At 45.1% G+C, this 27658-nt stretch overlaps 1 protein-coding gene across 1 annotated transcript in view; it reads right to left on the bottom strand.

Annotated features, from left to right (window-relative positions):
• Positions 1-2678: 2678 nt before the first annotated feature.
• Positions 2679-27658, bottom strand: part of LOC143961872 (uncharacterized) — a 46160-nt gene continuing 21180 nt past the window's right edge. The window contains exons 5-6 of the mRNA XM_077471208.1: positions 22519-23130; positions 2679-3602 (exon numbers count right to left, since the gene is read on the bottom strand). Of these exons, the coding sequence (XP_077327334.1) occupies positions 3001-3602; positions 22519-23130 (1214 nt within the window). The 3' untranslated portion in view covers positions 2679-3000. The remainder of the gene's footprint in view (positions 3603-22518; positions 23131-27658) is intronic.

Below are 27658 nucleotides of genomic sequence, written 5' to 3'. Positions count from 1 at the left end.
TCTCTCTCTCTCTATCTCGGTGCTGGTGTCAGTGCTCTCTCTCTATCTCGGTGCTAGTGTGGTCTCAGTGCTCTCTATCATGGTGCTGGTATGGTCTCAGTGCTCTCTATCACGGTGCTGGTGTCAGTGCTCTCACGGTGCTGGTGTCAGTGCTCTCTATCTTGGTGCTGGTGTCAGTGCTCTCTATCATGGTGCTGGTGTGTTCTTAGTGCTCTCTATCACGGTGCTGGTGTCAGTGCTCTCTCTCTATCTCGGTGCAGGTGTCAGTGCTCTCTCTCTATCTCGGTGCTGGTGTGGTGTCAGTGCTCTCTATCTCAGTGCTGGTGTGGTGTCAGTGCTCTCTATCACGGTGCTGGTGTCAGTGCTCTCTATCACGGTGCTGTTGTCAGTGCTCTCTATCTCAGTGCTGGTGTCAGTGCTCTCTCTCTATCTTGGTGCTGGTGTCAGTGCTCTCTCTCTCTATCTCAGTGCTGATGTGGTGTCAGTGCTCTCTATCTCGGTGCTGGTGTCAGGGCTCTCACAGTGCTGGTGTCAGTGCTCTCTATCACGGTGCTGGTGTCAGTGCTCAGTCTCTATCGTGGTACTGGTTTCAGACAGTGAGGGAGATAGCAGCGGAGAAGCCAATCAGCAGGCAGTGCCAGCACCATGGCTGAGGATCAGCACTGGACTGGCACTTCCGGACCACCGCAGTGGAGCCCTGCATAGGTGGGGTTAAGGGCCGGGCAGAGGGAGGGGCTCAAGCACAGGTTGGCACACTGGGAAACTTGCACAGGACTGCGCTTCCCTGACTGTGGCACTGATCATCTCCTGCACCCCCTTCATAACCTGGCCTGACCTTGCCTCTCCTCCGTGGCCTTCATGCGCTCCTGAATTGTCAAAATTTCACAGATATAAAAAGAATGCTTGTCGTTGTCGATCCCAGATTCACTTAATACTTTTGTTATGTCAGTGTCCATGTTGTGGGGCTATGTGTGCACAGCTAGTAAGTATTTTGTGGCTTAAAATATGACCTGGAGGTTTTTAAGGTTCGCCTGCCATTAAAGTCAATGGGGCCCGCCGAACTTTTGGCCACGTTCGCGATTCGCATTCGCAAAACGTCCCGTCAGAAGTTTGTCTATCACTATTCCCAAAGTGAGTCACCAGGCTCTGCAAGAAACCATCTTTCTTCCTGGCTTTCTCCAGAAAGGAGCATCCACTGGATTTTCTCCTTAACACAGATTCCTCCACACCAGGCAGGACAGCTTCAGGACCACTTCAGCACACATTATGTCCCAAACAAGCTGCTGGGCCTAATAGCATCCAGCAGAACTTCCCCAGGCCTCAGCCCTGGGGAAAAGAGAGAAGCACATGGCCTGTCCCAAGTATTTATACCCTCCCCCAGCATGCACCAGTGGCCTTAACCCCTTACTGGACTGGCTGAAGGAAATATAAATATTCATAACTCGGTTCCTTTTTGTGAAATCTCATTATATTGCCAGTGGTGCCAGTGACTCCAACTGGCAGCAGTAAGGAATCACACCCCAACTAAAGCTTAGGGAAAGACCAAGTGAAAATCTATACAATCAACCTGAGCTGACTACAGCCCAGCCAAAAACTACATTTAGATAGTAGCCCTAGTGTTGCCAACCTAACAGATTGAAATTTACTGACACAAAATCCGAAATTTAGTGGTACAGCCAAGTTTTTACTGGTGTTTGCAAAATTACAGTTTTAAGTACAAATTTCACTATTTAGGCTAAAAGAAGTACAATATGTAATTAGCAATGTGATTTAAGGTAGATAATAAGGCAAAAAACATATTTCTTTTCTTATCTTTGATCTAGTAAGTAAGTAGCTAAGGGACAGGACTCAAGGGGTGCAAGAAATTAGAATAGGCGGCACACACATGAAATTGACTCTCACAGTGATACTGACATCAGTGTGCAGAAGTACAGATTACCGACGCGACGCGTCCCCTCCAGAGTCACAGTGACAGTCTCTCTCCAATCCAGGTGGTCCCTCCAGTCCAAACAGAACTGATGGTCCCGCTCCTGGGCCTGCCTTGCTCCCATCCCACAGACCCACACACAAGGCTCTGGCCGCTCTGCTTGGCTCCCTTGCACCATGACATCACAGGACATTCTCAGGCACCGCCTCCACCAGAGCCTCCCAAACATAAAGTAGCAGGCACTTGTATGGTCTCGGCTGGCTCTGGGCCATATTTTTTTCACTGGCAAACTTTTCTTTTTACTGGCATTTACTGGCAGGAGAAAATTGCATGTTTTTTTACTGGCTGCTAGTAAAAATACTGACGGTTGGCAACACTGAGTAGCCCCTGTTTAAGACATGGATTTCAATTGGGTTCAGATTTGACATCCAAATTTTGGTGAAGTACCCCAAACCGAAACTGGGTACATTTTGGCTCATTGCTAATTATAACTATGGTGAATATTATCAGTGGATGTCAGATATTTGCAGCGCGGTGATTGTTCTTGGACTTACCCGATCACAGCTACCACACTTATTGCCCCCCCTGTGCTAGTCTGGGAGTGTTTGATGGATCCCATCCTTGGTTGTAACCCCTTTTACCTCCTACAAATACTTGAAGTAGAAGGGACGTTTGAAAAGTGAATAAACTAACCAATCAGATTTCAGGTTTTTAAAACAAAGAAAAAACACAGAAAGAATGCAGATTGTATATTGCTTCTATAGATATTTTATTTCAGATGGTTTATGTTACTATCTATTGTTATATAAGATTATAAAATGACCTGGACTGATATGTTACCATTTAGAAAAAAAATCCAATGATTTGGAATCCTGTTTACAATATTCATGTGTTTTTGAAGACGTTGACTCTTTGAGTATTTTATCTTCACTAATCATTGTCAACCTTCATTATTTATGGTGGATGACAATTAAATCATTATTATCACTATAATTCAGAACCAGCAGTTGGGGCATCCTAACAACATGGTGTATATGAGTATATACAAGTGTATACGATGAGCTCATTCGCTTTTACTGAAATTTGGGCTGGACAAGAACTTCCCCTTTGATCTCATAGTATAGAGATAACCAGTTAATGACATTTCCCTTGTGTCCCCCAGAGATGACTTTCTTGATGTCTTCTGGAGTCAGGACATAATCCCACATGTGGACGTCACTTAATTCACCAACCAATGATTGTTTCTCATCAAATTTTCCTCCAAAAGAGTCTTGTTCCTGTCCCAGAACAATGCTGGTCTCAGCTACAATAGAAGACCCTTTCATGGAGACTCTTCTGGGGTAGAGTTTCCCGTTGACCCAAAGTTGGACCACTCCAGTGTCGGAGTCCCAGGTCACACAGATGTGTCTCCATTCCAAAGACTCAGAGTCTGTCTTAAAGCTAGTGAGTTCCTGGTTGATATATACGGAGCAGGTTTCTGGAGGCTGTAAGTAGATCACAAAGGCGTTGTCCTTCCCGGGAGTAGCGAGAGAGAAGGGAGTATAGGGGCGGGAAAGTTCGGTATAAGAACGTAGACAGACGCTGATTTTCTGTAATGGCTCTGTAATTGTAGGTCTTAGAATGACATGATCTGTGTCAGTTTCTTTGGGGAAGAGGAAGACTTTACTCTCCAAGTCTAGAGAATAAAACACACAAAGATCATTACTGATACAGATCAAAGCTTTAGACGCTGAACAATAAATTCATCAATTATTTATAGATGCCTGTAGGCAGGTTGCCCACAATGGGTTAGTTAGTTGGCTGGTCCAGGGTAAGGGGTTAATGATCTGTGTCTCTCTTTCCTGGCTTTTTGGACCCAGTCTACCTGCCCTGTGATATACTGTATACATATATACTGTATATATATATATATATATATATATATATATATATATATATATATGGGATGGACGAGTTCCAGAGCTTTGGACCGCTCAAGAAGATGCCACGATGGCTGTGGAGTTCCCTGGGGGGACTTTTGGGTCCTACAGTCTGTCGGAAGTCACTGGGAGCCCTGAAAACCACCAAGCCTTGGGTCTATGGCAGGACCTCCAGCTGTTGCAGAACTACAAGTCCCATGAGGCATAGCAAGACTCTGACAGCCACAAGCATGACACCCAGAGGCAGAGGCATGATGGGACTTGTAGTTTTGCAACAGCTGGAGGTCCGCTAATTGCAGATCCCTGGTCTATGGACTATCACCTTGTTGAGGTATACCCGAGCAGCCTATCTGAAATAGACATGGGGATGTGACATTGAACTGTACATGTGAACTATGGGGCTAAATCATTAGTAAAGTTGCATCAACTGTTCTAAGCCTGGTCTGAAGTTACTTTAATGGGGTGCATGGTGGTTCCTGGCATATGAAAGATGAAAACTCTGTGTAAAAAAAATATATATATATATATTTTCAGGCCACATTTTCCAAAAACATGTTGAAAAAAAAATGAAGTCTTCAAAAGATGTCAAAGCTGGGGATGGGGTTAATGAAGGGGCATTTGCTTTCAAAAATGTGGTAATTTTATGGGTGTTTCCACTAGACATGTGCACATTGAAATATTTAGTTTCGGAATTTTGTTTTAGTCGGAAAAATAAATTTATTTAGTTACTCCCAAAATTAGTTTTTATTTATTTCGATTCATTAAAAAACGCATTCGTCCAAAAATCCAAATTAAGCTTGAATCTGTCATTGAAGGCTTATGGTGTCTGTCGAATGTTCTAAGAAGATTAGACGGAGCAGCTAAACTGTACGACGCTGAAATCTTACATTTCCGATCAAATGTTTTACATACAAGCTATAGTAGAATTCCAATGTTGTATGACACTAGTAATAATTATATTTATTAAATATTATTACTACTCAACCAACATTATAGCCTATGGGCGGAGCATTTGACCATAAATGTCCACTCGCAGCGATCGTATGTTTTTAGCTGCTTCGTGGAACCTTCATGTCTCTATAATGTCGAATCTTTTCTCTCTATGTAGAATAATCTTGGACTAATAGAATTAAGGTTAGGCACATTCAACCGCAGGTTCGATAGACACTAGACATGTGCGATTGGTTTCGTACGAATCTCAAATTCGTACGAATTTCCCTAAATTCGTACGTTTCGGGAGGATCTGAAATACGAATTGCCATGCATCCGAATTTTGTACGAAATACGAACTTTTGTTTACGAATCCTCAGGAGGAAGTCAGCACAGCACAGGGATGGTGGGAGCCCCTCATCTAGCCAAAATTCGTATTTCGGATAGGAAATTCCTCAACGGAATTTCGTATTTTGGATAAAAACCAAACTTCCATCAGCATCGACTGTCATATTGAGGTATATTTTTGCCTTTAAATTCATCGTATGAATTGAAATTGAATTTCGGACACGAAATACGAAGTACGAATTAATTTTAATACGAACCGTAACGGAACAGAACGAAACAAATTTATTGACGGCGCCCATGTCTAATAGGCACAGATCGCTATTGTCACCATCATGTCGAACCTTCTATCTACATCGAACTGTTGTCGCAACTAAATGAAAATAAAGCATTTTTTTTATGTCGGATCTTTCGGATTTCGGCTTCTGCGCTTTCGTTTTAACAAACGATAAAATCCCCGAAATTCGGACGAAAATGCGTTCGGATGAAAACGAATGCGCATGTCTAGTTTCTACTGGCTTTTCAAAATGTGATAGGTAGTCAGGAAATTAGATGTGTACTTTATGCCTATAGGATGGCTAAAGGTGCCCCTTGGATTTTGGGCCCCTATTTGTGGCTAGGCTGTGAAAAAGTCTCACACATGTGGTAATGCCATACTAAAGTGGAGTAGAAAAAATGTGTCTAATGCCCTGTACACACGAGCGGAATTACCGGCAGGAAAAGAGTGCGACGGGAGCTTTTCAACGTATATATTCCGATCGAGTGTATGCCCCCATCGGACTTTTTACGTCGAAAATTCTGACGGACCTAGAAAGAGAACATGTTCTAAATTTTTCAGACGGAACAAATTTCTATCGGGAAAACCGCTCGTCTGTATGCTATTCCGACATACCAAAAACGACGCATGCTCTGAAGCAAGTACGAGACGGAAGCTATTGACTACTGGCTATTGCACTTTCTTTTTCTAGTCCCGTCGTGCATGTTGAACGTCAACGCGCTCTAGACAGTGTGACCGTGTGTAGGCAAGACCGCTTGAGCGGAATTCCATCGGAGAAACCTTCAGAATTTATTCAGACGGCAAAACTGCTCGTGTGTAAGAGGCATTAGGGTGTCATTTTAAGTATGCCTATGCTGTGCATTAGAAATATCTTATTGGTTGACAACTTTGTGTAAAAATAATAATTTAAATTTTTCCAAAACCTTGTGGCTCAAAATGGAATTTTCCAAAGACTCATTTTGCCTCTTAGAAAATACCTTGGAGTGTTTTCTTTCCAAAATGGGGTAATTTTGTGGGTGCTTCCTGGTGCTCCAGGGCCTCCAAAAATGTAAATTAGATTTGTAATTTATGCCCAATTTATGCTTCTTAAAAGCCAAAAGGTGCTCCTTGAATTTTGGGCACTTTTATGAGTCTAGGCTGTGAAAACAATGAGTTTATTTGTGTGATATATATAAGATACAATGTCCAGTATATAATCAGTCCAAACATTGAAAAAGTTTCACACATGTAGTTTTTCGCCATACTCAGGAGGAGTAGCAGAATGTGACGAGCTGTATTTCTAAGCATGCCCAGGCTGTGTGTGAGTCATAACTTGTTAATATGACAACTCTGTGAAAAAATTATTTCATTTCTTAATTTTTCAAAAAAGTGTGTAAAAAAAATGACAACTTCCAAAAAGCTTACCGTGCGTTACGTAAGAACCAATGTCCGCGGGGGACCCACGATCGCCCCCTGAGAGAGACAGAACGGAGATCTGCCAATGTAAACAGACAGATCCCCATTCTGTCAGGGTAGGAGAGACAGATCTGCTGTTCCTAGTAATTAGGAACAGCGATTGGTCTCCTCCTCTGGGCAGTCCCCTCCCGCCACAGTTAGAAACACCTCCCAGGGAACACATTTAACCCCCTTGATCGCCCCCTAATGTTAACCGCTTCTCTGCCAGTGATATTTATACACTAATCAGTGCATTTTTATAGCTCTGATTGCTGTATAAATGTCAATGGTCCCAACAAAAAGTGTCAAAAGTGTCCGATCTGTCTGCCGCAATGTGTTAACCACTTCAGCACCGGACCATTTGGCTACCAAATGACCGGGCCACTTTTTGCAATTCGGCTCTGAGTCGCTTTAACTGACAATTGCGTGGTCGTGCGACGTGGCTCCCATACAAAATCAACAAATAGAGCTTTCTTTTGGTGGTATTTGATCACCTCTGTGGTTTTTATTTTTTGTGCTATAAACAAAAAAAGACCGACACTTTTTTAAAAAAAATGCAATATTTTTTACTTTTTGCTATAATAAATATCCCCAAAAAATATATTAAAAAAACGTTTTTTTCCTCAGTTTAGGCCGATACGTATTCTTCTACATATTTTTGGTAAAAAAAAATTGCAATTAGCGATTATTGATTGGTTTGCGCAAAAGTTATAGCGTTTACAAAATAGGGGATAGTTTTATAGCATTTTTATTAATATTTTTTTTTTTTACTAGTAATGGCGGCGATCAGCGATTTTTATTGTGACTGCGACATTATGGCGGACATATCAGACATTTTTGACACTTTTGGGACCATTGTCATTTATACAGCAATCAGTGCTATTTAAATGCACTGATTACTATGTAAATGATACTGGCAGTGAAGGAGTTAACCACTAGGGGACAGTGTGGTTGTTATGTATGACGTTATGTTTTTTTTTTATTGTAGGCGGCGTGGCTTGGCATGTGATGTCATTGATCGTCTTTCCCTATAAAGGTGAAGAGACGATTGGTGACAGCCACAGCAGGAAGCACGGGGAGAGGTTTGTTTACACAGACTTCTCCTCGTTCTCCAGCTCTGTAACCCGATCGCAGGACACCAGCGGCGATCGGGTCCGCTGGTCCTGTGGCCACGGTCACGGAGCTCAGGACTGGGTCGGGAGTGCGCCGCCGGCGGCACAATCCCAACCCACGGCTGGGCACTTAAAGAGCAACATACAGGTACGTGTGTGTGCCCATCCATGCCATTCTGCCGACGTACATCGGCGTGAGGCGGTCCTTAAGTGGTTAATACAACGATCAGCGTGCTTAAAAATGCACTGATTACTGTAAACATGTCACTAGCAGTGAAGGGGTTAACACTAAGGGGGCAGTGAAAGGGTTAAGTGTATCCTAGGGCGCAGGGGCGGACTGACCATTGGGCCACTCAGGCACTGCCCTAGGGCCCCCGTGCCACTAAGGGGCCCCATCAGGGTTGACAGCCTCAGTAAAACCAGGGACAGTATGTAAAAATCGGTGTTTTTTTTACATCTGTCTCTGAAATGTCCCTTACCGATATCCTTTTGGTCTAAAAATCCTTAGATTATAGCTACCCCACCTCTCCAGTACCTACCTGTCTGATTGCCTGGGGGCCCCATAATCTCCTATTGCCCAGGGGCCCCATGAGTTGTCAGTCCACCCCTGCTAGGGCGTGATTCTAACTGAAGGGGGGGTGGGGACTGTGCAGGGAACATAACAGATCATCTGTTCATACAATCTCTCAGTTCTCCCCTCAGAGAACCGGGTTCTCCGTGTGCCCCGAACGATCGCGGAAGCCTGGCAGGGATCGAGACCGCCGGGCACTCGCATCGGCTCTGGGGGGCAAGCGGGGGGGGGGGGGGCGTGCGCCCCCTAGTGGCCAAAGGGCGAAGCGACTTTACATAACGTCGATTCACCCAGCCGTGCCATTCTGCCGAAGTACAACTGCGGCGGCTCGTTGGCATGTGGTTAAGGGGGCACCAAATGAAAGCTCTATCTGTCTCAAAAAATTATATAAATGTCATATGAGTACAGTGTTACATGGCTGACTAATTGTCATTCAAAGTGTGACAGTGCTGGAGGCTGAATATTGACCTGGGCAGGAAGACGGTGAAAGTATCCGGTATTGAAGGGGTTAAAGAGGCCAGAAAGGGACTCTTGTATGTTCTTACAGGATGTTTGATCAGCGCTCATTAAAAAATGACCTAGTCGATCCACGGACCTCTGCCCAGTCTGATGGTCCTGTGCTGGATGTCCAACTGGTCTTTGAGGGTCCTCAGAGGTGAGTTAATGTCATGATCACTTACTGCCCCTGTTCCTCATTCCAGCACCGGGTGTTGGCTGTTGCTTTTCCTCCCTGTCTGTGTTCACCTGTTATGCCTTGTACACACGGTAGGACATTCCGACAACAAAATCCATCGTTTTTTTTTTTGCGACGGATTTTGTGCCAAACTTGTCTTGCATACACACGGTCGGGCAAAGTTGTCGGAAAATTCGATCGTTCGGAACGAGGTGATGCTCGTTGCATATGACGGGACAACCACGACACTACCTGCCTGGAGTTTGCATGTTCTCCCTGTGCCTGTGTGGGTTTCCCCCGGGTACTCCGGTTTCCTCCCACCCTCCAAAGACATGTAGGTAGGTTAATTGGCTTCTGTCCAAAAAAATTGGCCTCTAGTATATGAATGGGGACCTTGGATTGTGGGCTCCTTGAGGGTAGGGACCGATGTGAGTGTGCAATGTACAGGGATAGGGACAATTGTAGACACTCACTCACTGGATGGACTGGTGTCTTTATTCAACCTTACTAACTATGTAACTATGTAGAGGTTAGTAGCCAATAGCTTTGGTCTCATAATTTAATCTGAACATGCGTGGCACTTTGTCCATCGGAATTCTCTACAAACGATCAGAAAAAGTCCGATCGGATTTTGTTCTCGGAAAGTTTTAGATCCTGCTCTCAAACTTTTTTCCGTCGGGATTTCCGACGGAAAAAGTCTGATAGAGCCCACACACTATCGGATTTTCCGACAACATAATCCGATCGGACTTTTTACGTCGGAAAATCCGACCGTGTGTATGGGGCATTAGATGATTGATCTGCTCAGTCACCTGATATAAGCAAGCCGAACCCTCTATCCCTCGCTTGTGATAGAGACAGACTTACCTGCATTGTTCTAGATCAAGCCTCCCGCTAGTCTGCCTTGTTTGTTGTTGGATCCCCTGTGTATGACCCGGATTGGACTGGACTATCCTCTGAACTTAGCCTGCCTTTACCTGAACTGTTTTTGAACCATGCTATCTGCTAAACTGCAAGTACCCATTTGCTTTTCTCAGATCGCATCTGCCCTGGCGTGGTGGCCAGACTCTATAGCATTATGTATAAGTCCTGGAGGCAACCAGGTACCGGTAGGCCTGCTTTTCTTAAGGGAAAGGGGGCTGCTATAGGTGAAGCACACAGTAGCCAGCTATAGTGTCTGACCACCTGTGTTGGGGTAGACGTGACATTTGTGACACAATTAAAGGTTAATTTCTCTCATTTGTGGCTTTTTAAATCACAAGCTCTCACATGGATGCAATAAGCAGGCTAGACACTGAGCCATGAGGACTTAGAAAAGAACAGTCAAAAGACCCGCGTAACAAGTTAAAGAAACTTTATAACGATGAGAAAGGATATAAAAAGGTAAAGGCCCAAAGCCTTGAATATGCCAGTCAGTACTGTTTAATCCCTTATTAAGAAGTGGAAAATTTGGGGTTCTTTTGAGACCAAGCCAAGGTCAGGTAGACCACAACTGGCGGAATTATTGCCCAAGATACAAAAGAAAACCCCCACAGGTAACCTCAGGAGAAATACAGGGTGCTCTCCAAAAAGATGTTGTTGCTGTTTTTAAGGAACGCAATTCAATGATACTTGAACAAAAAAGAGCTGCATGGTTGAGCTGCCAGAAGGAAGCCTTTACTGCGCCAATGCCTCAAAAAAACCCAATGAGGCGTGTCAAGGTGGTGTTGGGCATATTGAAGGGCCCCCCTGAACCCAAGCCAGGGCCCTTCCCTCCGAGTCCGGCGGTGGAACTCCAGGGCGTGGTCACAGGTATGACCTTTGTGAGCCCTGTAGTTCCACCACTGGCATCAGTAGTTTTTTTTAATTATTTATTGATTATTATTATTATTATTATTATTTATTTTTTATTTTTAGGTGCCCCATTGGGGGACTGTCCCTAGGCAGGATGGGGTCCCCGCCCCCAGAAGAGATGAGGTCCTTTTCTCCAGGGCAGATGAAGTTACTGCCCCCAGGTGAGAAGGGGTCCCTGTCCCCAGGGGGAGATGGAGGGGGTAAGTAATGGTGTGTGGGGGATGGGGTCCTCTCACTCACCATGACCAAGCTGCAGGCCGCGCACTCATCAATGTTGGCCTGGGCTCCATCCAGTGTGCTGGACGGGTGATCAGCATATCTCCCAGAAAGACCTTTCATCATCTGTGTATGACGGGGAGGAGGGGGGCTGGCAGACAAGCCTGCAGTATCCTCCGGGGGGCTCTCATAGGGCTGCACTGCATCTGGGTGCTTAAAGTTTGTTTACCCGGGAGAAGTATGCAGTGCAGTGTGGACTGGACTCGGGGGGGGGGCGGGACTCTGGCTGGGGAGAACAGACATCAGACTGAGCAGCAATGCATGGAGCAGGAGAGGGGTACTCTGAGGAGCCGGCCGAGGACACAGGTCATGTGGGGAATGCACAACTAAAGAGCAGCCAGTGCGATAGTCGAGCATGGAGCTCTGCTGATCACCCTCCACCCACCTGTGTGCATGGTGCACTGGTACCCCTAGCTGCCTATGCTGCTGCCGGCCATATGTAGAGGGGGCTGCATGGACCCCCTGCAGCACAGGGCCCAGTTGCGGTCGCGACTGCTGCACCCCCTATAGTTACGCCCCTGCATGCAGCTCTTTTTTGCTCAAGTATCATCGTATTGTGCTCCTTAACAACCCACACCATCTTTTACCAGAGCAGCCTGTATTTCTCCTGAGGTTACCTGTGGGTTTTTCTTTGTATCCCGAACAGTTCCTGTAGCAGTCGTGGCTGAAATCTTTCTGGATCTACCTGACATTGACTTGGTATCAAGAGATCCCCAAATTTTCCACTTCTTAGTAAGTTATTGAACAGTACTGACTGGCATATTCAAGGCTTTGGATATCTTTTTTAGATCCTTTTCCATCTTTGTAAAGGTCCATTACCTTGTTACGCAGGTCTTTTGACTGTTCTTTTCTGCTCCCTATGGCTCAGTATCTAGCCTGCTTAGTGCATCCACGTGAGCGCTAACAACCTCATTGACTATTTATACACAGACACTAATTGTGATTTAAAAAGCCACAAATGTGGGAAATTAACCTTTAATTGCCATTTTAACCTGTGTGTGCCACCTTCTGTGTCTGTGCCAAGGCCAAACATTCCAGGGTATGTAAACTTTTTATCAGGGCCATTTGGGTGATTTCTGTTATCACTTTAAAGGTGCCAAAAAAACGATGTGATAATAAATGGCTTCACGTGATCGTTGCCTTTAAATAAAAGACAGTTTTTTTTGTGCAAGATCGGTCATATTTTCAATATAAATGACAAAATGTCGCAATTTCTGCCAGGGTATGCAAACTTTTGAGCAAAATTGTACATATAGGATCTCTTTTCCAACAAGTGATTCCCTGCCAGCAGGGCCATTCTTAAGGCAGTAAAATCGGTCCTCCTATACTGGGCCCAGGCCCCATCAGTTCAAAAAGGGGCCCCAGCACCGGCTGAGCGGCCAGCTGTACTGCCTTGTTGCTGACACTTGTGGATCCCCCTGCAGCGCTGCCGTCTTCTACTCTTTTTCCCTCCATCTGCAGTTCATGGGGATCATTTCTTGTATCTGCACCCCCTTCCACTTGCTTTCAAGCCACCCCCCCCCCCCCCCCGTGTGCCCCTTTTTTTCCTCACAGTACTTCCGGCTTCTCTCCTCTCCTCCCCCGCCGCCTGCAAGCTACTGCAGGCACACAGGGGGAACAGTTTCAGAATGGAGAGCAGGGGCATCAGTAAATATGCTATATTTACTGGCCCCTTCCTTTCCTAAATGAAAACAGCGAGCAACCGGTACAGATTGCCCCTGTGTTTAATCATCACTAAAGCATAGTGAACACTGTTTGCTATGCTTCAGTTTTTTTAATGAACAGGAAGCCTGTGGGTGCTTCCCATTCATTCACTGTCCAATGCAACTGAGGCTTGCGGAGAAAGGGACTGATGAACCGATGTTTCTTTCTCTGTCTCAATTGTGAGACATCAGGGGTCGGTTGTGTATGCAACAGTTTTGGACAAAATCCGACGGATTTGGTTGTGGGAATCTCCGACCGTGTGTACAAGGGCTTACAGTGTTTAACATATTATTATTATTTTACTATAATGTGATTTAGTTATCATGTTTTATCTACTCTGTACCATATTTATTGATTCTATGCCTGTATCATTTATTGCATTGTGCTCTCATGTGGTACCAGCAAATAAATATACTACTTTAATGACATTTGATGACTTATTCTGCCCAGTGATGTGTTCCATATAAAGTCCCAATTGCCCCAATTGCCCCCAATTTTTTCCCCTTTATTTTTCATATAAATAGGGATGGAGACCTGTGTTCTGGATGGTCACGGTCTCATATAAAGTCCCAACATTTCTTTCTTTTTTCAACTCCCAGCCCAGCCATAATTCCGCAGAAGTAAACAGTGCTGACAGACAGCCAGATATGGGGGAGTTCTCCTCCCCTCCAACCCCCTTCCACATGCAGCCCAGCAAAGACAAGGCAGTGCAGGGAGGAAAGAAGATCTCTCTGCTAGGCTGCAGCAAGACTTCTCCCCTGGCTCTTTGCAGAGTAGACAGGCAGAAGATTCCCCTGATGTGTCCCCTGCAGCAGGTCAGCCAATTTCTGAGAGCACTATGAAAATATGTTTCTCCCCCTCAGGAGGACTTCATTCAATGACTTCTCTGATATGTTTGCTAACCTAAATGACACAGTCACACGCTAACAAAATTCAACACCTGGAGTCTAAAATTTGGCGGATCTGTATACTGCGCACAATGAGTTTGTTGATGCCTATACCGACCAGGAGAGTCGAAGATTCAATGCCTTCAGAAAAAGACCTGATCTAGAAGACTGCTCGCGGCAGAACAAATATTACATTTAGGGGTATACCAGAATCTATAGCTCCGGCTGATCTTACCAACTTCATTTAGCACCTTTATGAAGGCCCTCGTACCTTCCTTGAGTGATATTGAGCCGTGCATAGACAAGGCCCACCACAAACCCAAACCTAAATTCCTCCTTTTTTACGGCACCCATGGATACCCTAGCGCGTATCCACTATTTCCATGTGAAAAAAAAAGGGTCATGGAAACAGCCAAGCAAATTCCTACGGCTCCAGACAAATTTACTGGTATCTCCTTGTATACGGACATTTCGCAACAGACAACACTTAATAAGAAGAAGCTAGGAGGATGGTCATGTTCCACTGGATCAACAAAAATCCACCTTCTTTACTATCAGTGAAACTCACTCTGCAGTCACTGTTTCAAAACTGGCGGATCTGTATGCTGCACACAATGAGTTTGTTAATACCTATACCGACCAGGAGAGTCGAAGATTCAATGCCTTCAGAACAAGATCTGATCTAGAAGACCGCTCGCGGCAGAACAATATTACATTTAGGGGTATACCAGAATCTATAGCTCCAGCTGATCTTACCAACTTCATTTAGCACCTTTTATGAAGGCCCTCATACCTTCCTTGAGTGATATTGAGCCATGCATAGACAAGGCCCACCACAAACCCAAGCCTAAATTCCTCCTTTTTTTACGCCACCCAAGGATACCCTAGCGCGTATCCACTATTTTCATGTGAAAAAAAAAGGGTCATGGAGACAGCCAAGCAAAATCCTGCGGCTCCAGACAACTTTACTGGTATCTCCTTGTATACGGACATTTCGCAACAAACAGCACTTAATAAGAAGAAGCTAGGAGGATGGTCATGTCCCACTGGATCGACAAAAATTCACCTTCTTTACGATCAGTAAAACTCACTCTGCAGTCACTGTTTCAACTTGAAAGACTGGATACAATCCTATCGACTTTCCGTTCAAACACGCAATTTTTTTACCAGATGGAGAAAATTTATTGAATACACCTATGATACCAACGAGATTTCAACGATACTCTTCCCATTTAGATACACTGACTGGTACTTGAAACGCTCAATCACTAACTCCTTGGGAAAACTTACCATACAAGACCGCTCCAACCCTGATATGAGGTATACCTGGGCAATGTATGTGAAACATGCCAGCCACCTATTCTCTACCCCTTCATTTTATTGCATATGTCTATATCAGTGATGGCGAATCTCGGCACCCCAGATGTTTTGGAACTACATTTCCCATGATGCTCATGGACTCTGCAGTGTAGTTGAGCATCATGGGAAATGTAGTTCCAAAACATCTGGGGTGCCGAGGTTCCCCATCACTGGTCTATATCAAAAACATTTTCTTCTATTGTGCCTTTATCTATGGCTCTATCACACAAGCAGGTCACGAGTAATACCAATCGTAGCATGGTTCAACCAGTTCAAGACTCCTTGCCTAAATACATTGTAAGTACAACATTTATGTTAATTCAAAATTGTTCACACTTGGAAGGAAAATACCTCCCCTTTCCAAGGTTTACTCTTTGAACCCTGTTGACTATATATGTTTATAGCTATTTTCCTTGGTTTGCTTTGTATTCTTTTTTTGAATGTGATTGTAGCCGTATTAGTGCAATTTCTCTATTCTCTTTTTCAAGGACTTTGTACTGTATTGTAAAAGGTAAAAACTCCAATAAAAATTGATTTAAAAAAAAAAGAAGAAGCTCAGCCCCCTGACGAAAGTTCTGGGGAATAATAATATCATCTACAGGTTGGGTTTTCTCAGGAAGTTTCTTGTAACTTGGAATGGTCAAAATGGTCGAATGATCCCTATCTGCAGTGTGGAAAAAGTCATCCAAATTTTCAAGCAACGGCAATTGCTTCCTGGAGATGCGCAGCCTCCTGCTCTCGTCCTCTCCATAGTGACTGGAAATAGAATGGACCTGATGGGTCCATTACTTACAACAAAGCCTCTCTCTTACACCACAAATTAACTTTTTTAGCATGAGGCTCAGAGCTCACAAATGTCTTTCTTTTGTTCATTTTACTGTACCCCCCCTCCCCCCCCCAATGCACTACCGCAGCCTAGGCTGCCCGTTGCGCCAGCGTTTTTGACAGAAGTGTTATCTAGTTTGTTGTTTCTTTTTCTCTTTCACTTGACTCTTTTCTCTAACCTTTTTTTCCTAGTCCAGTCACTGCACATAAAAATTTGCCTACCACCATAGTTGCCAACATTATAAAAAATTATTTCCAGGACACTTTTTTGGCTGTAGGCGGAGTTGTAATTTAATTAGGGGGAGGGACATTGTCTCCGCTGGCCGCTGACCTCTAGCGGGCCGGCGGGGCGAAAAATCGTGAATAACCAAATTTGCAGGGACACAATTAATTCAGGAAAATGTCCCGGGAAATTCGGGACAGTTGGCAACTATGCCTACCATGTCACTGTTCTGTGAATATCTTCGGTATGCAGGCCTATAACCTAAAGCTCTTCTCATCATTCCCTCGGTGGAAAACTCATCTGACTGAATATGCCATGAGCACTGTTAATGTCTGGACACTGCAGCCATGGCTTCCCAGGTACTACTATTAGCATCCTTACCTTTCCGTTATGTTTTGTTACACCAACATTCCAGCAATCCAACGGCCCTTACTATTAGACATGTGCGATTCGTTTCGTACAAATCTCAAATTCGGATGAATTTCCCAAAATTCGTACGTTCGGGAGGATCCGAAATACGAATTGCCCTGTGTCCGAATTCTGTACGCAATGCGAATTTTTGTTTATGAATTTCGGATTTTGGATCAGTTGTCGTCGCATCGACGACGACTCAGTTATTATGCTTATTATGAGGGGCTCCCACCATCCCTGTGCTATGCTGACTTCCTCCTGGGGCTGTGCCTCTGCTGGGCTCATTATGAGCAGCTCCCACCATCTTTGTGCTATGCTATGCTGACTTCCTCCTGGGGCTGCTTATTATGAGGGGCTCCCACCATCCCTGTGCTGTGCTGACTTCCTCCTGGGGCTGCTTATTATGAGGGGCTCCCACCATCCCTGTGCTATGCTGACTTCCTCCTGGGGCTGCTTATTATGAGGGGCTCCCACCATCCCTGTGCTGTGCTGACTTCCTCCTGGGGCTATACCTCTGCTGTGCATATTATGAGGGGCTCCCACCATCCCTGTGCTATGCTGACTTCCTCCTGGGGCTGCTTATTATTAGGGGCTCCAACCATCCCTGTGCTATGCTGACTTCCTCCTGGGGCTGTACCTCTGCTGTGCATATTATGAGGGGTTCCCACCATCCCTGTGCTTTGCTGACTTCCTCCTGGGGCTGCTTATTATGAGGGGCTCACACCATCCCTGTACTATGCTGACTTCTTCCTGGGGCTGCTTATTATGAGGGGCTCTCACCATCCCTGTGCTGTGCTGATTTCTTCCGGGTGCTGTACCTCTGCTGTGCTCATTATGAGGGGTTTCCACCATTCCTGTGCTGTACTGACATACTGAGCACAGCAGAGGTACAGCCCCAGGAGGAAGTCAGTACAGCAAAACTGCCTTCCTTACCCATCCCTTTTCCCAATGTAAGCTATGTAATCCGAATGACATAGCCAATGCCTTTGGAGATTATTAGCAATCTCTCTATGATCTACTTAGGTGTGATGCTACTCCAGCCCTCATTAAAGGCTTCCTCCAGAAGGCGCAGCTACCCACTCTAAATGCTGACCAACTTAACTCTATCTCGCAACCCTTCACACCTCAAGAAATCTGTCTAACAATGAATAAATTGCCCAAGCGTAAATCCCCGGGAGAAGAAGAGTTCTCAAATTAATATTATAAGTTTCTCTCTGCAGAAGTTGATCCCTATCTGCAATCTGTCTTCAATCTTGCTTTCTCCTCTCTGTATTTCCCTCCTGAAATGCTAAGAGCAATGATTGTGACAATTCCTAAGTCTAACAAAGACTTAACTATTGCTGCAAACTATAGGCCATCTCCCGCCTCTATAACACGTGCATAGAGACGCCTGGCTGCCCCTGTAACACATGTGTGTAAACGCCCGGCAGCCCTTGTAACAAGGCTGTATATTTATTCAATGTCAACTCAACATTAGACTTACGACCTTAATGGCTGCAAAGTTCAAGGATAACGGGGCTGTTTGGTTGTCCAACTCCAATTCCCCGTACACACAAACGCACATTCCGACAACAAAACCCATGGGATTTTTTTTCCGACGGATGTTGGCTCAAACCTTTCTTGCATACACGCGGTCACACAAATCTTGTCAGAAATTCCGAACGTCAAGAATGCGGTGACGTACAACACGTACGACCAGCTGAGAAAAATGAAGTTCAATAGCCCAGTGCGGCTCTTCTGCTTGATTCCGAGCACGCCTGGAACTTTGTGCGTCGGAATTGTGTACACACGCGCTAGGAATTTCCGACAACGGATTTTGTTGTCGGAAAATTTTAGATCCAGATCTCAAATTTTGTGTGTTGGAAATTCCGATGGAAAAAGACAACAACAAGCTCCGGGGCATTAACGTTTGATAAGTTAATGTTTTCCTGAAGTTCCTACATGTACTTGCTACTGCTCCTTAACCATGGCAACATTATGGTGGCTAGCTTGGTTTCTTACCCCTACTTTTTCCTTTTCTCCTACCCCCCACCCCCTTTTCTCTGCTTTTCCTACTTTTCTACACTCTTACCCTTCGATTTCTGGCAGGGTACACCCCCATAATGACTTGTAACTATTTTGTAACATTTTTGTGTGCATCGATAGCCTTTTTTCTCAAACAATAGGTGCTGTTACTCAACCACGATCCCCCCCCAAAACCACTCCCCTACACACACCCTCCAAATCACATCAAATAGTGGGTGTGGTCAGTCAATATTCACAAACTTGTGCAAGCATCTTTCTAATCATCTTTCTAAGCCTTCTTTAATAGTTGAACTGGCAATGCATATCAAAGCATACTTATCAAAATGGAATCACAATGGTTTGGGCATATTATTACAAGTAGGAGGGTCCTAATTCCTAAAGGGGCAATAAATACCAGGATTGCATTACATACAGAGTGCAGAGTTCGGGGGGGGGGGGGTTACACACAGAGTGCAGAGTTATCACTTGTAAACACAGAAACCTGACTTCTGTGTTTGCAAGTGATTGTGGTGAGCAGGGGGCACCAAAGGGTCTGAGCCAGAGGTGGTGGAACTGAGTTCCACCATGTTCCACTTGAAAAAAAAATCCATGATTATAGCTACCTTGGCTTATGGACCTTCCACCTTGTTCTGATGTATCTCTGACATTTATTGTACTTTCTGTATTCTGTGATATTATTATCTGTTACCTTTCAATAAATAAATATTGACACTAAGGCTCGGTTCACACAGAGGTGGCACGACTTGCAGCGCGACTCACAGACGCGACCTGCACACGACTTCAGTGGCGACTTGCAAAACGACTTCTGTATAGAAGTCAATGCAAGTCGCCTGAAGTCGCCCCAAAAATAGTACAGGAACCTTTTTTCTAAGTCGGAGCGACTATTAGAACGGTTCCATAGTACAGAACGGAGCGTGACTTGTCAGGCGGCTAAGTTGCCCGGACAAGTCGCCCCTGTGTGAACCGAGCCTTAATGTAATTTTAACCATGTAATAAAAATGTTGGTTTTATAAAACCTTGTCGTAATCCCTGGTACCAGTAAAATTGGTTACATTTTTGTCAAGGTATTAAATGAGAATACCAACTGTAGCATTTGTGCAAGAGGGAGGCAAGACTTGTGTTATGTGAAATCAGCAATGTCATGGTTCTATGGGAGTATTGCTCTATGCCAGTGATGGCGAACCTTGGCACCCCAGATGTTATGAAACTACATTTCCCATGATGCTCGTGCACTCTGCGGTGTAGTTGAGCATCATGGGAAATGTAGTTCCAAAACATCTGGAGTGCCAAGGTTCACCATTACTGCTCTATGCCATGTCTTGTTATGTTGAGTTGCATCTTGATATAGCGCGTTAATTTACCCCGTAGGATCTCGACGTGCTTTCAAACACATACACGGGTCAATTTTATAGACAGGGTCTGAATAACATACCAGCATGTCTTTGGAGTGTGGGAGGAAACCGGAGTACCCGGAGGAAGCCCACGCAGGCACAGGGAGAAAATGCAAGCTTCAGGCAGATGGAGTCGTGGTCAGGATTTGAACCAGCGACCCCACTGCTGCTAGGTGAAAGCGCTAACCACTACACCACTGTGCTGCCCTGTAACATGTGGTGTACCTCATTACAACTTACCACAACTACAACTAATGCCCCGTACACACAATCGGAAATTCTGCCAGCAAAAGTCCGATGTGAGCTTTTGGTCTGAAATTCCGCCCGTGTGTAACGCTCCATCAAACTTTTGCTGGCAGAATTTCTGCCAGCAAAAGATTGAGAGCAGGTTCTCTATTTTTCCAACGGAAAACGTTCCTATCGGAATGTAGCAATTCGGACACGCAAAATTCCTACGCATGCTCGGAAACAATTAAATGCATGCTCGTGTAGCGCTGACAACTTTTGCCTACTAATGTAATGTTGATGTTTTACAATGTAAGCCTATGGACTATTCTATAGCTTAGTATTTGGCACCATCTAGCGGTCAAACGCAGGTAGTGAACTGAAACGAATATTGCTTTCACAAAGCACAAAGACTGAATACAGGAAGTAACTGATTATTTACATTTGAAGGTCGACCTTTTTTACCCAGGATGCTTGGTGACCTACCCATGGACACCCTCTCTTGCACTGAATGCTGGTAGGACATAAAAGGAGCCCAAGCGGCCATTTTAGGTCTCTTGGGATTGCATGGTCTGCCTGTGGGGATTTGTGAGGACGCCTTCCATGAGAAGGGGCCTACAACCATCGCAGAGCGCAACTCCAACAGTTTGTGTGAGTGACCTGACGGTGCCAGAGACACAGTGACCGGATTGGAGAGATCCAGAGACACTCGTTTGAGCATCAGAGGACCGGGTTCACCCAGCAGAGTGGAAGGGAGCTACAAACCCACCTGACGGAGAAGCAAGCTGCAGTCACTGGACCAAAAATACTACACGGAGCTCCGATCCAGTTGGTGAGCGGGTTACGGCCCACAGTTTGTTAACTTTCACATGCAGTTAGATTCATACACAGGCCTCACTGGGATTTATAGTCCCACGGAGGAGGAGCAGAGCAACTGACACTGAGCAGACTTGAGGCCTATCTACTCTGACGTCTTAAGCCTCGTAATATAGTACTGAATTTACACCAGGAGCACCTTTACCTCAACTTAACTTACTTTAACCTGTGGATTACAAGTTACAAGGAGTTACTTTAGCTAGCGAAGACAAGACGATCAAAGACTAAGTACTTTAAGTGAGATCTCATGCATAGCTTTAAAGGTAGGGGGAGCTCCCGGGTATATATATATATATATATATATATATATATATATATATATATATATATATATATATATATATATATATATATATATATATTGTTTGTAATTGTTTATGTTGAAATCCATTGTAGTGTCGTCCTATTTTGGGACGACAGCACAATTTCTGTGATCAACTTTTGAAACATATTCACAGTAAAATATATTTGGCTAAGTATCCAGTTGTGTGGAGTGTTGTTTTCTCCCAGCAGGTGGAGCCAGTGGATCCTGAGGTAACAATACCGGTATATTGTATTATATTATCTTGTACTTTATTGCATTGCACCACAGCTGTGTCAAGGGGACTGAGCCAATTCCAGGGGGGGGGGGGTTCATTAGCAGAGTGCAGGCCAGAATCAAATTTCAGTAGCTCCTTCGGGGGTTAGTGCTACACTCGGAAGCATTGAACTTCATTTTCTCGGCTCGGCGTAGTGTTGCACGTCACTGCATTCTTGACGGTCGAAAGTTCAGAGAACATTTGTGTGACCCGTGTGTATGCAAGCCAAGCTTGAGCAGGATTCCGTCGGGAAAAACCATCCGAGATTTTTTCCGGCGGAAAATCCTATCGTGTGTACGGTGCATAAGAATGTTATTCTGGTGAAACAAGACAGAAATGACAAAAGAAAAAGAATAAAGTTACACAGACACATCATAGAAGAACATTTAGATGACTTCTGCACACCAGTGGGACATCATTTATCACAACCAGGCCATTCTATGGCAGACATGAAGGTTTTGGTTCTTAAAGTGACCTTTAAAAATAGTCAGGAAAGGAAAAATCACGAACTGCAAACGATAATCCTGTTTGACACAAGAGATAATAGACTCAAGGTGGACCTTGGTTTCTGAAACCACAACCCTTCAGTTTTGTGTCATTGTCACCTTTCACTGCTGATGTGTATGACAAATAAAATAATATTCAATGTAATTCTGTACTGAAAGTTGAAGGATCTTTATAATTAATAAGGTGTATATAGTAAGAGGATAGACTTACGTTGAGTTTCAGGCTTGACGAGAACTTCCCCTTTAATTTCACAACGTAAGGACTTCCAATTAATGACATTTCCATGGAGATCACCAGAGAGGACCTTCTGGATGTCTTCCTGAGTCAGGACGTAATCCCACATGTGGACGTCACTTATCTCACCAACCAATGACTGAGAAACATCGAACCCTCCACCAAAAGAATCCTGGTCCTGTCCCAGAACAATACTGCTTTCAGCATCAATATAATAATTGGGATGATATTTTCTCATGTAACCTCTTTGGGAGGAGAGCTTTCCATTGAGCCAAAGATAGGCTCCTTCATATCTGCTGTCCCAGGACACACAGATGTGCCTCCAGTAAAAAGACTTCCAGTTTAGTGTAAAAGCAGTCATTGCATTATTTATGAATAGTTTATAGGTGTATGGAGGCTCAAAGTAGATGCGCAAAGCATCAGCGCATCTTGGAGTAGCCATAGAGAACAACGTATAGGGGCGTGGAAGATCACTGAAGGTACGTAGACAGACGCTGGCATTCCGCAATGGCTTTATAGTTGTAGGTCTTAGAATGACATGAGCGGTGTTGGTTTCTTTGGGGAAGACGAAGACTTTACCCTCCAAGTCTAGGGAAGAAAAGAGACAAAATTTATGAGGTCAAAGCTTTAGGTCCAGAGCAAAAAAAAAAATATTTATTTATGAATGCTAGAGTCTAAAATAAAAATAAAAAGATACAATGATAAATCTCAGGAAGGTAATTATATTCATTTTTGTTTGTGCATAAATATGTAGTTTGCAGATCCTGAACCGTGTGTTTATTTGTTGCCACCCCTCTGGTCATGTAGTGGGTGGAGTCAGTGCCCATTTAATACCAGCTATGGTGGAGACTGGTAGTTCAGGTATGGGAACACGTCACCCCTGACCAACACCATATAGGCCTTTGGCCTGTGTACCTGAGTGGAGGAGAGAGCCCTCTGCAAGGCTGGAGTGCCTGGAGGTGTAGTTATGGACTCACAATGGAGAAGGTGGAAAAACCTTGCTACCCCTTACCTTTGCCTAGCAGGTCAGTAGCGTGGTTTTTGCTGGCCTCGTGGCCTGGGACTGAGGGTGTCAGGGTCCAGATATAAATCTGAGAGCTCTGACATTTCTGGCTGTAGCTCTTCTTGCTGTCTCACCCAAGATGCTAGACTGCTCCCTGTCTAATCCCTTGGACAACATTGCCTTGTATCTTGTTCCTGGTGAACCTTGAACTCTTTGCTCCTCCCATGAACTTCCTATTTAAGCCATGTCTCTTCACTTCCTGTTTGCCAGAATATTGTGCTCTCTCCAGCTGATATCTTGCTTCTTTTATACACCTGGAGCTGTCCTTATTTTTGCTACCATTTTTTATTGACATTTGGCTTTATCCTCAACTATGCTTTCACTTGATCTTAACCTACAACAACTTGTTACCAACCTTTGGCTTGTTCCTTGAATATACTTTTGTTTCATCTCAACCTGCAACCACTTGCTACTGACTTTTGGCTTGTTCCTTGAGTATGCTTTCACTTGATCCCAACCTGCAACCACTTGTTACTGACATTTGGCTTGTTCCTCAAGTATGCTTTCACTTGATCCCAACCTGCAACCACTTGTTACTGACATTTGGCTTGTTCCTCAAGTATGCTTTCACTTGATCCCAACCTGCAACCACTTGTTACTGACATTTGGCTTGTTCCTCAAGTATGCTTTCACTTGATCCCAACCTGCAACCACTTGTTACTGACATTTGGCTTGTTCCTCAAGTATGCTTTCACTTGATCCCAACCTGCAACCACTTGTTACTGACATTTGGCTTGTTCCTCAAGTATGCTTTCACTTGATCCCAAACTGCAACCACTTGTTACTGACATTTGGCCTGCTCCTCGAGTATGCTTTCACTTGATTCCAACCTGCAACCACTTGTTACTGACATTTGGCTTGTTTACCGACTAAGATTCTGCTTGATCCCAACCTGCAACCACTTGTTACTGACCGTTGGCCTGTTTACTGACTACAAGTTTGCTTGATCCCAACCTGCAACCACTTGTTACTAACCTTTGGCTTATTCCTTGACTATGCTTTCACTTGATCTCAAATTGCAAACACTTGTTACCGACCTTTGGCTTGTTTATTGACTACACTTCTGCTTGATCCCTTCCTCTTAGATCTGTGTCCAGACCCTGGCTTGCTCACCTCCTGGTGGGGTGATCCTGAGGACTGCAACCTGATACTATCATGCAGAAAAACCCATCTCCACCATCAGGTGCTCTGATGTAGATCGGTCTTTGGACCAGTTAGTGCTGGGTGGTGTGAACCTCTCTACTGCTATAGCTACTGGTCTCTGAGCCTGACCCCTGACTGACAGAGGGACACCTTGTGTAAGAAATCCCCTTTGGGGGCTCACTAAAGAGAACTGGGAAGATGGGTGGAAACTATGGTCCCGTATAAGGTATTGAGTGTTCTGCACTGATACTGTGTGTCATGAGAAAGATATATTGTTCTGATTTTGATGAGATGTTACTGCCCTCTTGAGCCCCCTGTATATGCATACCAGAGCCACCCTATCATGGATCTTTTGGTTCCACTTATAACCCCCTAGGACCTGCCTTGCCCCTTTTCTGTTTCCCTCTTCCCTGTATACTTTCTGCTGCATTATCTTTTTCTGCCCGTCTGCTGGCATTCTCTCATTCCTTCGCCCCTACTCCCTCTTTCTCCTCTTCATTCCTAACTTCCCTTCTTCATCTTCCTTTTCGCAAGAGTTTAGCCATGTTTATTCATGAGCCCTCCAGTACAAGGGAGCCTGACCAAATGCTATTTTTGGTTTAGATTAGCCTGCAACCCAGAAAAACCTGCATGATTTCCTGCACCTTCTAAAATAATGCAGTACAATAGGTATTCATACCAGGCCACATGCCCCCAACATGGGTGGTGCTTTGGGGGAGGGGGGCTGTGCGTACCCTGTTACCAATTCACATTGGGGGGAGCCTGGATCTGGAGGTCCCCCTGTTAAAGGGGGCTTCCAGATTCCGATAAGCCCCTCGCCCACAGACTCCCACAACCACCGGACAAGGGATGTGAGGATGAGGCCCTTGTCCCCATCAACATGGGGACAAGGTGCTTTGGGGGTCAGACCCCAAAGCATCCTCCCCATGTTGAGGGCATGTGGCCTGGTACAGTTCAGGAGGGGGGGGGCGCTCTCTTGTTCCCCCTCTTTTCCTGCGGCCTTCCAGGTTGCATGCTCAGATAAGGGTCTGGTATGCATTTTGAGGGGGACCCCTACGCCATTTAAAAAAAAAGTTGGTTCCCCTTAATATCCATACCAGACCTGAAGGGCCTGGTATGGAATTTGGGGGGAACCCCATGCAATTTTTTTTTACATTTCGGTTCGGGATTGGTCTGGTAATGGACTGGGGGGGAACCCATACTGTTTTTTCAATAAGTTTTATCTGTATTGCTGGGACCCGCCACCCCCCGGGCACAATATTTAAAGGAATATTAAATTTTTATTGTTTCACTTTAAACATTCTTAAAGCGGAGGTCCGTCAAAAAGTCAGCAGCTACAAATACTGCAGCTGCTGACTTTTAAAATATGGACACTTACCTGTCCAGGGCGCCTGCAATGTCGGCACCCAAAGCCGATTTGTTGCTCGGCTTTTGGGTGCTGCCGTCTTCGGTAGGGGAATCAGGAAGTGAAGCCTTGCGGCTTTACTTCTCGGTTCCCTACTATGCATGCACGAGTCGCGCTGCACAATCTGGATGGTCCCTGCTGTCTCCGGGACTCGTGTGTTTCCCAGCAGACTCGGGGGGGGGGGGGGGGGGCATGGTTATTCTGCGAACAGACGAACACCCGATGTTTGAGTAGAACTTACGTTCGACTCGAACATCGGGCTCATACCTAATGGTCAGAGGGAATACGGTGGCCCTCCTGCAAACTGGGTGGGAGAGGCTCCTTCAATTGGGACAGAAATATTTATCAATCTACCTCAAGAAATCGATGAAGATAAATTAATTCCACCTTTGCAGACTAACGGTTGCCTGCAAGGCAAATTCATAATGAGCTAGTATGCACCGCATACTGGCTCATTATGAAATACTTACCTTAGAACGAAGTCCCCGTATCGCAGGCCGGTCCATGCCGAGGGAGCTGACATTTTACCCTCAGTGTGTCTTCTGGGTTTGTGGCTCTGCCGCTATGAGTTGCCAGACCTTCAGCTGGGGCATTAACAGCACATGCTCTATGCAGGAAGCATCGGCTCTGCTTCCTCTAGTGCGGGCTCCGTTCTTCACACTGATGCTCGGGGATGGTGGGTCAGGAACCCACTATCTGGGCTTGCTGATCCACCATCCCTGAGCAGGAAGTGGTGGGACACATCAATTTGTGTGTGATATGTGGTGCTTTTACAAAGCGATCTTGTTGTTTTCTCTTTGCTTTGCAGGGAATAATAAAAAGCAAGTTTGCTTAGTGTACCGAGCTCTGTGTTGTTTACCAAGGTGGTTCTTGGTGGGGTATTGGGGGGTGAGTGGAGCCAGTGGTGGCAAAGTGGTGGATCGGAGGAAACAGTCTAAGGTTTTCCATGATCACAAAGGTGGGGGGGGGGGGGGGTTAATGCGGGGAACTTGTACAACCATGGACTCCAGGAACTAAAGTACAAACAGTACAGACAGGTCCCTGTATGAATCCCTCAGAGCTGAGGACCTGAGTCCCCTCCGCCCCCACAACTAGTGAAGGAATGCAAGTCCCAGCATGAACCCCTGAGATCTAAAGATGTGACCCCAGTAGGTCTCATGGGTTCATGCTATGACCTGTAGTTCTTCACTAGTGGAGTTGGGGGTTGAGGCTGTGTGGCACATCCTGAGCTCTAGGGGTTCATGCTGGGACCTGTAGTCCTTCACTTTTGGAGGGTTGCATCCCCAAAAGTGAAGGACTACAAGTCCCTGCATGAACCCCTGAGATCTAAAGATGTGATCCCCCTTAGATCTCACGGGTCCATGCTATGACCTGTAGTTCTTCGCTAGTGGGGTGGGGGGGGGTGAGGCTGTGTGGCACATCCTGAGCTTTGGGGGTTCATGCTGGGACCTGTAGTCCTTAACTTTTGGAGGGTTGCATCCCCAAAAAGTGAAAGTCCAAGTCCC

This window comes from Lithobates pipiens, unplaced genomic scaffold (assembly GCF_037356315.1).
Source record: "Lithobates pipiens isolate NorthernLeopardFrog02 unplaced genomic scaffold, aLitPip1_a1.2 Scaffold_8, whole genome shotgun sequence".
NCBI lineage: Eukaryota > Metazoa > Chordata > Amphibia > Anura > Ranidae > Lithobates > Lithobates pipiens.
This window is presented reverse-complemented; position numbering and strand designations above follow the sequence as displayed.